Raw genomic sequence first — 13,267 nt, forward strand, 5'->3', positions numbered from 1 at the left:
CCTAGGAACATACAACAGCTCCCAGGCACCCATCACGTCATACTTCGTGGATGTGGATGCCACACTGTCCACAGCAGAGGAGTGTCCAAGTAAGCCTACTCTGTTCACCAGTGTAATACTGTATCAGTCACTGTGGCAGGCTATACATACCTGGACATGGGTGTCAAGTCTATCTGCATTGGAGGAGGGTTGGGGTTTACAATCAGTTGTGCACACATACTCAGAATGTCATCAATACAGCCAGTATCACAGTAGCTACTGTACATGTGGAGATATGCACATAATACCTTGTAGTGCTGCATCATTTGAAGGTGCTGACAGTACCTGTCTCTTACCTTTTCATAGGTCCATCAGATATGGTCCAAGTCCATGGTCCTATACCTGGTAAGTGTGATACTGTTTTTATGGATCATATATACCCCATGAAAGTTAAGGGCTGCCATATTGCCCTATGTACAAATGTTGTGTTTAGCCAGAGTAGAATAATTGTATGTTCCATTCTGGAGCAGTTAACTACAGTTCATAGACTGGGTAATCACAAGTGTGTATTCGAACAACTATCAACGTGTTTGCACTTATAGTTATGAGCAGCTACACAGCCTGGTATACATGAGGCAATTATTCCAAGATGCCATTTCAAACACAAAAGGGAGATGGTACGTACCCGAGTCAGTGACACTAGTACTGGCATATCATTCTCAAAACAGGTGTACTGGGTTTTATGTGGAGTTCTTTCACGTATAGAGTCATATTGCATAATTTACAGGTAGATTGTACTGGCAACTTTAACTGGAAGTAGCTGAAGTGGACAATATAAAGGACTTGACCTGTCTGTGTATATTGCTATGAGTTTATCTGTTGTGCATGGCAGCAAAGATGAGGAGATGTGGGACTGGTAATGCAGTTGTGGATCCTCATCAGTATGAGTCTGTGTGGATTACCATACATAATAGTGCAGGTGGTAATGTACTGCTTTTGTCTTGCTTCTCACAGGTTAACAGGGGGGTTGGAGTCTATCCCACTCACAACCTGATGCCAGTGTCTTATTGGACTCTGATAATGATGGTGGCCATAGTGAGGCACAGGTGGGGTTGTCGGGGGGCTAAATCTCTCCCAGAGGTTGACATCCCTCTTCTGCCCCCATTGTCACTGGACACAGTCAGTATGCCTACACATACCCAGTCCCCAGAGGTAACAGATACTGGACAGTCAGAGGGTGGTGACATTGAACAGGACAGTGTGGCAACTATGGCATCATTGAGTGTAGACACTGACTATAGCCTGAGAGCTGGCAAGGTCCCACATAGATGGAGTGACATAGATGCTCATAGGAACTATCACTGCATTTGACCTTGGGCATGGTGGTGCCAGTGCTACTCCTGGCAGATCCAGTTTCTGTGTTCATGGCCAGAGATGATGAACTGTCAACTCTACCATGTATGGTCCACAGCTGTCCAACATTCACATGTGTAGGGCTAACACTGGGCTTGCTTGTATACACACATACATTCAAACATCATTGTCACATGCAGGTCACCAACAGAAACACATGGCACTTCTCCATGGCCCATCTAACCAGCACCCCTTCCTGACTCACATACATGCTGTCATCTGTTTGGCACAGCCTATGCCTCTGGCACCTCCACAGCACACCCAGTACATGTGATGACACTTGTGCCACATACCTGCCATACATGCCATCGATGCAGGGAAATGCAAATATGTGTCTGATGCGCAGGGTGACTATATTACTTAACATGTACTTGTGTAGTGCAGTATTGTTTTGCCATGCCACTTGTGGGTTACAACAGGCACTGTATGCTTGCATGTGTCATGACTACATATCAAATTTTTGTGTATATTTGATGCATGATGTTGGACTGGTGTGAGTGTAACAGAATGACAGGTGTGTCATGGACCTGCATATGTTTCTGTTGCAGGAGTCTGAGGGGATACACTATGGACACATGGCAGCAATAAAGCAGCATGATGGCATGGCAGCACAGCAGAAATATGATGTCAGCAAGGTACAGCAGTATACATGCATGGCTCCCTAGGTGCATATGTGTAGAACAGTCTATCAGGGACGATGGGGGCAGTCAGCGTAATCATGCATTCATACTTTGTGATAATGTCTGCTACCCTTGATATGTGTCATCTCGGTTTTCTGAACTTACAAATCTAGAAGGTGCGGTGATGGAGTTGACGCATCTACAAATATCCTGTGTCTTGGTCAGACAGGTGGCAGACATTAGTTATGATTATGCAGAGGAAGGAAAGTTAGGGCCAGTAGCTAGTCACAGGCCATAAAATGCATAACCTTTTCATGGAGATAGCCCATATGGGCATGTCTGTAGTTCTGCAAGTGGATATATTCACACACACACACACACACACACACACACACACACACACACACACACACGCACACACACACAGACACACACAGTTGACTGATGTGAGATCAGAACCTCTACTTATCTATTATTACATATTATAGCTCGCAGGACTTATCACATGTACCACAGAGTTCATCTGATATTATACTGTCTGCCAATGTTCTTAAGATGGATAACATCAGCAGGCCTTGTAGAATATGGTAACATAGAGGCCATAAGCTAGTCACAGGGCCAGGAAATTCATAACCATTGCACGGAGATAGCCCATATGGACATGTCCATAGTGCTGCAGTGCTGCAAGGGGATATATTTCCACATACACAGACACACACACACACACACACACACACACACACACACACACACACACACACACACACATACAAACAGTTGGCTGATGTGAGATTAGAACCCCTACCTATTTACTATTACACACTATAGCTCGCAGTACTTATCACATGTGCCACGGGTTATGTCTATTGTATATGTGATTACAGGCACAGTACTTGTGGAGTACACAAAGTAGCCTTGTATTAGACAGCATGTCTGGCCTACAGAGTGATATTGCTTGGTGCTGTTATTGTATCCATTGTCCTAGGAGTGAGATACCTGCTAATATCCCTGCTATGTATGTACAGTTACCAGCATGGCCATATGTGGCTGGTTGCAGTTAGATAGATAAACATGTGCCTGGGAAATGGTTTGCCAATGTATGCATTGAAACCATTGTACATTACACCACCTGCTCACCTGTGTCTGTCTACAAGATGACATTCCACAGCCACAAGGGTCTGTGGGTGAGTGGATTATGTACTGCTGCAGCCTTGGTCTGGTTCATTTGGATGACTTTTGTGATGCGTGAGTGCAGATAACCTCAGCATTCCGAGGGTATGTGGGGACATTCTTACATCCCCACATATATACATACATACTGTAGATATATATGTATATATATATATATATATATATATATATATATATATATATATATATATATATATATATATATATATATCATGTGTGAGGGGGATAGGAACAGACAAATATGTATACACAGCTGCCTGTATGTATAGACATATTTCCACATAGCTGGTCTTTGTGATGAAGAGGCAACAGACTTCTGCTCAAGTTAGCTAAGTGTAGGATCATACCCAGTGGGACTGTCTGCACTTACAAGGTGCCCCCAGGCCAGATCTACCTGTACTCCAGTCTGGGATTTTGTGTGTTGCAGACATTGGCTGCTGCACCTGTTTCCACAGTACAGCACTTCCCTGAAATTGCCCATGACATTCTCTGGCTCTGTGCTGTACTTAACATGTGACTGGGGTGCTTAATGTTACACCACACACAGAGTGACAGTCTTCATATCTCTCACTGTACATGTTTTTTGCAGATTGTCTAGCATTTCACTGCATATGTTTGGTCTTTTCCTCATACATTTGTGGTGTTCCAGTAAAATATTGTTTAATACTGTCACTGAATTGTACTAACTACTGACATATTCAGGTGATGGCCTTTACATTCTGCAGCTATTCTGTTCTGCTGCAACCTGCTGTTATACTAGTTTCCTTCTATGTTAATCAGAGCATGGGTAATTTCTATCTGTAGCTTTGGACCACTGTCCCCACATTCTCTCTGAGTTTGTCGAGCTTTCTTGCAGTAACAGATTGAGGGGTATGACAGTCTGTGGAAATACCACCATATGAGTACCTCACATGCAAAAGATGTGGATGCTGCTAGATTCAAACCATCAACACCATCACTCATTAAAGTCCCTAGTCCAGTGAACCACATCAGCTGCCAGACAGAGAGGTGTCATTCCTCACGCAGTCAACAGCATACAGACATACATTGTCATCCCTGTGTTACATGAGACTTACAACGTGTGGACAGGTTCTACATCACAGCTCTGAAATTGGCTGGTCTGCTGATATAAATAACATTGCTGACTTACTGTTAAAGCAGTTGCATGGGAACACTGATGCGTTGGTGGTGGGGGATGACCAGCCCATGATCCGTTAGCATAAACAGTTGTGTAACTGTCCCGTGACCCCAGTGTTTGCCATCTTCCTTGAATAATGTAGTGTATTTGCCAGACATATGGCCTAATAAATACTATGGGGCACATACTATTGGGCATAGTACCTGTTTCGCCAAGTAGCCTAATAGCCTACTATATTCCCTTGCATACGTGCAGCAGGTCCATCTATATATGCTACCATATTCTAGTACCCCTTACAAGTGGTGTATAGATGAGTGACTTACCTTGCAAATGCAGCAGATGACAGACCTGTAGTTGTGGGCTAACTCTGCCTGATGCAAGTAGTACACAGCCAATACATGGTAAGGTGCAGGTTGTGTGTGCTGGCTGGCATCATTTTTATTATATGTATGTGAGTCGGAGTAAGGTGTCAGTCCCTAGGGCCCTAGGTTGTCAGTGCATGTGCTATGCATCACCTCTTGGCCAAGGCCAGGGCATAGTGGGCATGCCTATGTCTGTCTATTAGGACATTCTTAGGAGGTTCCTCCTCTGAGTCCTCCTGTGGGTGTGGCTGTGGGAACCTAGGCACTGGTGGGGGGGGGGCTGTGTATCCCTTTTCTTTGTTGATCTTGCTTCACTGTTTCCACAAGATTATACTGTGTAGCATGGCACATACTGTTAACATCTGTGCACCTGTGGCTGGAGAGTACTGCAGGGATCCACCAGATATATCAGGGCACTGGAGCCGTGACTTCAGCAGCCTAAGCACACGCTCTATGATGTTCCTAGTTTGTGCGTGTGCCTCATTGTGATGTTCTTCAGTGGGTGTGTATGTGCATTTCTGATGGGTGTCATCATCCATGGTTCCAGTGCATAGCCAACATCCGTCAGTAAGTGGCCATGCAGGATGTTCCCCCTTGCAAACATCTGGAACAACTGTGATGTGTGCCAGATATGGGAGTTGTGATAACTGCCAGGGCTACCAGCACACACATTCATGATGATGCCCCTGAGCATTGCACCCGACCTGGCAATTGATGGAGTGGTATCCCTTGCCATTGACATACACTCTACCCTCTTCACTGGGTGGTGCCTTGATGTATACATGAGTGCAATCTATGGCACCAAGTACCTCAAGGTAGTGCGATACATGGTAGAAGTGTTGCTCTCACCTCAGGGATGAGGGAAAAATAAATGTACTCACTGGCATGTGGTAGCATGGCATCCAGGAACTGGTGGAGTACCCTGGATGCTAATGCCTGTGAGATTCCCATCATATCCCCAGTTGGTCTTTGGAAAATACCTGTAGCTAATATCCTAAGGGCTGCACATACCTTTGTTTCCACTGGGATGGGTTCCCCTCTGTTGGCTCTGGGTCTGAGTTGTGGGTGGCAGAGCTCAGTGAGTTGTTGTAATATGTCCCTGTCCACCCTGTAGCACTCTACAATCTCCAGCTCATGTAGCCCATGGAAGGATACCCTGGGACTGCACTCTTCTCCTCAGTCTAGGCCTGCTGTCAGCAGCAGCACTGACCTCAGCATCTAGCACATACAGATGTAGCAGACTTGCAGCAGCCCCTAGCATTCCTTAAGTTAAAAATCCCAAGTCTGCAACTCTACTGGTGTAGATTATGAGGTTGAAATCAGATTGTAGGGTGTATGCAACCTTTATAGTGCTCTGCTATATGTGCACCCTGTGTGATTGGCTACCTATGATGCATTCCACCTGCCAAGTACAATATTAAGGACTGTTAATAGCCCTAGTTTAAGTGAAACAGGGATTATCAGTAATTAATATATCATTGGCTTTCTCAGCCAATTCTTTTGACAGCCTTCCTTGCTCAACATTGCAGTGCTCCAAGCAAACACACGCCGCAAAGGTAAACAATGCTCAGCAGTCAATGCACACACCCACATGAAAGGTCACGCTCAGCAAGGTGATGCATCACTCAAACATTCAGAAACATGCAGAAACATGTGCCCCAAAGGTAAACAAAGCTTAGCAGATGTGGAACACCCCTCTGTCGAGCACAGCAATATGCCACGCAAACAGGTGCCGCTGAGTTCCAATGAGCTTACAAGTCCTCAGACACATCCCTTCTGATGTCAGCTTCATCTTCTCTGGACACCAGCATGGTTCTGTGCCTACATGGATGGGATCTGTGGACACGAATACTCATTTGTGCTATTCAGTAACCTAACCTCTTTTGCATAGGGATCTGTGCACACAATCTGTAAACTACACGGTTCAAGGCCCTGCCTTGATAGCAACAGCACCATTCCACCACTGTAGATACTCCAAGCAGAGTCCTAAAATAAATTACTGTCACATCTAATAAATTTGGTTTTTACATTGTTTTTTATTTATTTTTTTATAAAAGCTTGTTTGCACACTGCGGCGCACCATGCAAACACACCCACATAATTAAAAAAAAATAATAAAATTATTTGAAATTATTTCCCATATAGTTTTGGACACACGGTGGATTGTTATACTCATATCTGTGTATGCTACACCATTTCTGTCCATCTACATAAGTTTTTACAGCTCCTGTTCTCTGTATAACATCCTGTACATGAAATTTTTCCATGTACACAACAGACACCAACACAGGGTCTTCAGGGCTGCCTGCTTGTTGGATCCTTCATTTGCATGAAATTCACCTGCTTATGAGGTAATTTGCATGCTACAACTACTTCCATGTTGGCGAGTGAGTGTGCATTGCCCAACTCTGTTTACTGGATTGAAACCTGCTTACTTTCATGTAAGCAACATGTCATGATGCCTACATGGAAAAAAGTCCATGTAGGCTTTATTAAATTCCTGCATGGTCTGTATTTCTCTATGCCACCAGCACACAGGCTGAGCATCACTATTTTAAGAGAATCCCACAATAGCTATATTAAAAAATTCTGCTCATCTGAAGATGTAATAAATAGGTACTCCCTGTATCTTCTGTTGACTGATAATGACTTCAGCTTCAGCTTCAACGTTATTAAGGTATTTTATCCCAAAACAGTGATTACATGAATAAACAAAAATGAAAAGAAAAAATAAATTAGTAAGACATGGTAAATATAATACAAAGACTAAATAAAACAAAGAAAGACAATATGATCTCCCTTATTCTGGGAATAAACCCCTATGTCACCTGCTGGATTGCCATCTGGTTCACAAATTGGAAATAGATATTCAAAGCAGAAGAAGTTACCTCCACAAAGAGATCAGTCACCAGAGGAGTCTCCCAGGGTTCTGTGCTGGGACCTCACTTGTTTGACATTTACTTTCTCTGAAGTAAAAGCCAATGCCAAAGGGTTCTGGCAGACTAATCGCAGATGACTGCAATCTAGGAGCAGTCATTGAAAAGTCCAAAGAACTTAGACATCTTGCAGGATGTTTATTTGAAATAAACAACTGGTGTCAAACTCAGTCTGAGCCTAAATGCTAAAAAATGCATTATTGTATCCTTTGGGAAGTCATTTACCTCCAGGAACTACAACATTGACAACAGTCCCCTAAGAGCTGACCTGCTTGTTTAGGGTTTAGGAATTTAAATGAACAGTAACCTTTTGACAAACATGTTTCTATTGTGGTAACAAATTCTTTCTATATTATACAGCTTACAGCTTATAAACAAAGGGATTGTGTCTAAATCTAGGGATGTCACTGTCCCCCTTTACTCAGCCATCATTAGGCCAATCATTTAATATAATGCCCCCTTTGTCATGCATCTGTCCAGACACTTGCAATAACTGGAACACCCAGAGAGATACCTTACTAAAAGGATACAAGGTTTAAGCAACATGTCCTATAAGGACCAATTCAAAGACTGGTCACTACACTATACTTGTTATCTAACAGACCCACTAAGAGATGACCTGTGTCTGGCATCCATGGCATGCTCTGACCCATTACTGCTGGAGTTACTGCACATCAGAAAGCCAAATGGAATCAAATACTTGGTCTAGCATCTAAATCTCTTCTGCAGCATCAACAGAATGGTCTGGAGGGACATGTATATTTTGCAGAGGATACCACTGCTGAGGAACAGACTCCCCTGTCCATTTTCAAGCACAACTTAGATCTATGGATGGGTAATATAAAATTTACACCAGAACTGCCTCCTGTACTGCAAATGGATATAGGCAGTTCCTAAATGCTTTATTCAATGCATGGGTCCTCTCACATTATCTATGGTATGATCACATTTATTCATATTAGACTAATATATAATTATCGTCCATGGGATGAGTAAGGCCAATCTATAAGCAAATTGGAGAGTTTATTTGTTGCACAAAATGAGAAACTGGCTAAGCTTAAAATGGTCTGCAAGGGCAGCTAACCTAGTACTTACCTATGAACCAACAATCAAACAATAACATAAATACCTAAAAGAATACACACAAACAAGTTATCTCACATCACCAAAGACTATATCAAAAATAAGTTTTACATGACCAGTGGAAGTTGGCCAGTGATGGGTGCTCCCAGACAAACTTGCCAGTAAACTCCACAAGTTAGGAGTCTGAAAGGCAAATGACTGAATGTAGGATGTTTCAAAAGTTACCCATGGAACTTCTAACAGCACTTGGAAATCTGAGAACAAAGTATAGATGGGGCAGTATTCTCCATTCAACATTTTCAGGTAAGAGGGACCCTGGATGTAAATAGACACATAAGTTATCACTATGACATTGAACACTATTCTGAAATGAACAGCAAGCCAATGTAGGCTGTGAGAATATGTGTAATATGTTGAAAACAAGATGTACTTGTCAGTAGCTTAATAACAGAGTTTTATACTATTTGCAGACAGACAAACACAGTTTTAGGCAGTTACAGGTATAGTGGGTTGCAGTAGTCCTGTCAGGAGGAAACCAAGGTATGAACAGCTACTGAAAAGTCATCCTAGAGGTAAGAGATGATTAATCTTTGATATGCATCATAGGTTAAATCAAGGCAATTTTATAAGAACCAATATTCGCATCCAAATTGTAAGCCTACAGTGCAGGATAACACCTAAATTGTGCACCTTATCAACAGCATCAAGCTTATTACAAGCAAGTATTATATTATATAATTATGGAATAAAGGGTCAAAATATTTCTCTAAGCTAGAATGGGTGGTCATGGCCTCACTCTGGGAGTTGTTAAACTTCAACTGATTAGAATTAAGCCAAGCTTGTATGACATCAAGGTGACCAGCAATTGTCGCATCTATATTTGGAGAAATGGGCATACTCTACAGAATGGCCAAGGGAAATGTTTCCCTGGGTTAAATTGGCTGTTTGACAATTTATGGTTTCGATATTACAAGTTTGAGCTTTACTTATTCAATTAAGTAAAGCTTCGCTCATGTAATATAGAACCCAAGTGTCTACATACTTGCCATATCATCTTGTGGAAAGGAGAGATACAGCTGGGTATCACTGGCATAACTGTGGCAAGCTAGCCCTCTCCCTCTAATAAGAACTACTAATGGAAACATATGTACTGTGAACAGTATCAGAGCTATGATAAAGACCTGTGGTACTCCACATCATGGTAGAATGAAGAAATATTAATTCCAGAAGAAACCTTCTGAATGTGGCCTGAGAGGTAGGATCCAAGCAGTCTATCTACATGAAGAAGATACCAGAATATGTTATGTAAATATTCAATCAACAGATCATGATCTATTGTATCAAATACTGCATAGTGATCTAGGATGACTGGTAAAATACACTACTACTGGTTTCAAACCATTAGGACATTCTGCACTATGGCTAGTGTGCTCCCCTGATTAAAAAGGACCCATGAACCCACTGACTATTAAATATGTTACTCATTCACAATTTCTCAATAACCCTTGCATGAAAAGAAAGGATGCAGATAGGGAAGTAGTTATCTCAGCAAGGTTTTCTTGATCACAGTAGTAGCATAGGCCACCTGAAAGAAAAATGGAAAACTCTCAAACATGAGTGAAGAAACCTTGATCTGAAATATAATTGGACTGAGAGCCTCAAGACTGGTCACAGCCACTCATGTTGGACAAGGGATGGGCTTGCTGGCTGCTATTCATGAACTACTGAAGACAGTCATGAGTTTATCCTAAGTGGAAATGCCAAACACCATCCCAGAAGAAGGTTGCTGGACAGCTGCAACTACCACAGCTTCCATGAGATGACTTGGCAGAAGAGTAGATTCCCTAGCAGCAATCTTGCTCAATAAAATTTGAGCAGCTGACTCACCTTTTGAGATGGTTAAAGTTTTCTTTAGTGATAAAGGTTTCTCTCAACTGTCCAGATTTTTGCAGAATGTCCACATTTTTGTCTCATATTTTTGCTATATTCCTCATACAAATTCCATTTTTCTGGCAAATCATAGAGGATTGAAATTAATTAATAATGAGAGACATTTGGGTTTCTGATGTTATATCATTCAGAAAGTTCATGTTAGTGCAAACATAAAATAATTAAACTCTGTTCCTGATTTTGGGCCTTTGTTCCCCCAACATTAATTTTAGCTTTGTCCAGGTTTCTTGTGCCAAGAAGTTGAAAAGTACAGCAAGACAGGATAGCCTGCACAGCTCCTTCACCAGTGATTATAAGAAATTAGAAAGACCTCCTTCATATTAATAACAGAGTGTGAGGTGCATTCCAAAGGCATATGTTTAAAAAATTAATACAGTGCAGAAAAGATGTACTTTGATTACATGGCAACTGCTGAGCTTTTCCTTATTTTCAAGATTAAAAGCATTCTGTTAATGCATATGAAGCTAATTGGACTTTCTTAAGCTTTCTCCTTGCTGTCTGGGAGAAATCAGAATTTTCTTCTAGAAAATGGAAAGGAATGAGCATTGGATGAAATAAAAAAAAATACCCTTCTTATAGTCATGTTTATGCATGCATGTGTGTGTATGTGTTTGTGAATGCATGCATGTGTGCATTTGCACAGGAGTATTTGTATGTGTTTGTGTGTGTGTAAAAAATAAAAATAATCAAATAATTGCTTCAGTAACAGAGTATCAGGCTACAAAACACACATTTAAGTTTCATTTTTTATGTGCTCCTTTAATATATAATCATTTACAAGTAAATTGTGCAGATAAATGTATTTTCTTTTTAGAATGTTTGCCTGTAATTATCTTTTCTTCTTTTTGCTTCACAAAATACTGTAAAGTCAGCCAAGTTATGGCAAAAGTACATACATTCTACAACACATTTCTTTATACCAATGTAAACACTTTTCAAGACAATCATATTTTAACATCATTAATACTTATAAAATTTAGTACATTATTAGGGTCTATATTATGTGATTGAACTTTGAAAAGTTCAAACTTCATATGGTCGACACCATATGATCGAACTTTTAAAAGTTCGGACATTTCAATGGAGATCTTCGTACAGAGTAGAATAGGAAGATTTCCCTTTTCTGCACTGTAGTGCAATCTCTGAGTTGGTATATTTAAAGAGTGGGGGTGTGGGGTGCAGGGGGGCTTGCCACCCTGTTTAAAACATTCAAGTAGGTTTCTGTGGTTTATTTTTTTTTATTAGATTTTCAAACATTTAAAAGTTCAATCATATGGTGAAGACCATATGACTTTCGAACTTTTAAAAGTTCGATCATCTAATATAGATGCCATTATTATCTATACAATCTTTTGCAGTTGGAAGTCAAAGGCAAGGACACCACAAACATTGTAGTCTAAATTTTTCATGCAGCTTCAGTACTGGGGCAGTTCTCTTTCATTAAACGTAAGTGCATAAATCGGATATATGACATATTCTTCTGTGAAGTTGTAAAAGAATGGGAAAATAAATTTCTTACATTTTTTTGAAAAAAAAGTTGTTGCCTTTTTTCTGAGTAATTGCTCTCTCAGAAGTGACTATAATAAGTAAATGGTTGTAGGGTGCACCTATGCATGTGAGGTGCCCCTACATAAATATTACTTTTGAATAAACATGCACTTGAGAGCTTTTGGACTCCATTTTGTTCTTTTATTCACTGAAATGTTTGCAGTTGGTGAAGATATCTGTGAATGAACCAAGTAACTTGTTGACTTGTCATTTCTTACAGCAGATTTCTAGTAAGTTCTTCTTTAAAAAAAATAAATTAGTACATTTGAGTGTGCAAATTTCAGATTTAACAGTTACCTACCATCTGCTTTGCCATCCATTTTGTAATAAGGTTCTTCACACATGTATTGAATCTTGGCTCCAAATGTGTCTACATCTGATTCTGTCAGGTATACTACAACAGAATTATCAACCTGTTCAGGAGGTCCACAGTCAACAGCTGAAATAATAAAACATATATATGATCTAATTTTTGCCTATAAAAAACTCCTCTGTATACAATTAATGATAAATAATGCATATCTAATCCCAGTTATGCTTAAAAATGTTACCTCAACCTGTATGCAGATTGTTCTCTTTGTAAATATTACACAGCTGATCTGTTTTTTTTTATATTATGGAGTTGTAAACCATAATATAAACTCAGCATTCTCTAAAAGTTAAACTAGCAAAAATGGGTTATGAAAAACTATACTTTCCTAGGAATTTAGAAATAAAATAAAAATAATTACCAAAACCAGTGCAATTAACCATTTATTGCAATTCAAAAAAATTGAAATTCAAACAACTAAGCACTTTCGCCAAGTAATCCAAAGGTATCTTCAGAGTTCTTCAAACATTCTCCCCAAGCAGGTTAAATACTAAAGAATGCTGTTTCCATTATACAAGCACCTACCCACTCTTTTGGCACTCAAACTTTTAAAAAGACAGTACATTTATCAAAGAAATATTGTTCTTAAAAGATACTCCAGAATTTATACATTGTATCAAAATACTTCCTAGTCATACATTTCATTATGCTACATACTGAATCTATTTAAAATTTTA

The 13,267-nt window shown here is 40.3% G+C and overlaps 1 protein-coding gene across 3 annotated transcripts in view; it reads right to left on the reverse strand.

Moving 5' to 3' along the window:
• Positions 1-13,267, reverse strand: part of LOC122808704 (complement C1s subcomponent-like) — a 731,464-nt gene that overhangs the window by 275,231 nt on the left and 442,966 nt on the right. For all 3 annotated transcript variants that reach the window (XM_044079693.1, XM_044079692.1, XM_044079694.1), the window contains one exon: positions 12,522-12,659. In XM_044079693.1, coding sequence (XP_043935628.1) covers positions 12,522-12,659 — 138 coding nt within the window. The remainder of the gene's footprint in view (positions 1-12,521; positions 12,660-13,267) is intronic.

Source organism: Protopterus annectens, chromosome 8.part0 (assembly GCF_019279795.1).
Source record: "Protopterus annectens isolate FY-2018-M chromosome 8.part0, PAN1.0, whole genome shotgun sequence".
Classification (NCBI taxonomy): Eukaryota; Metazoa; Chordata; order Ceratodontiformes; family Protopteridae; genus Protopterus; species Protopterus annectens.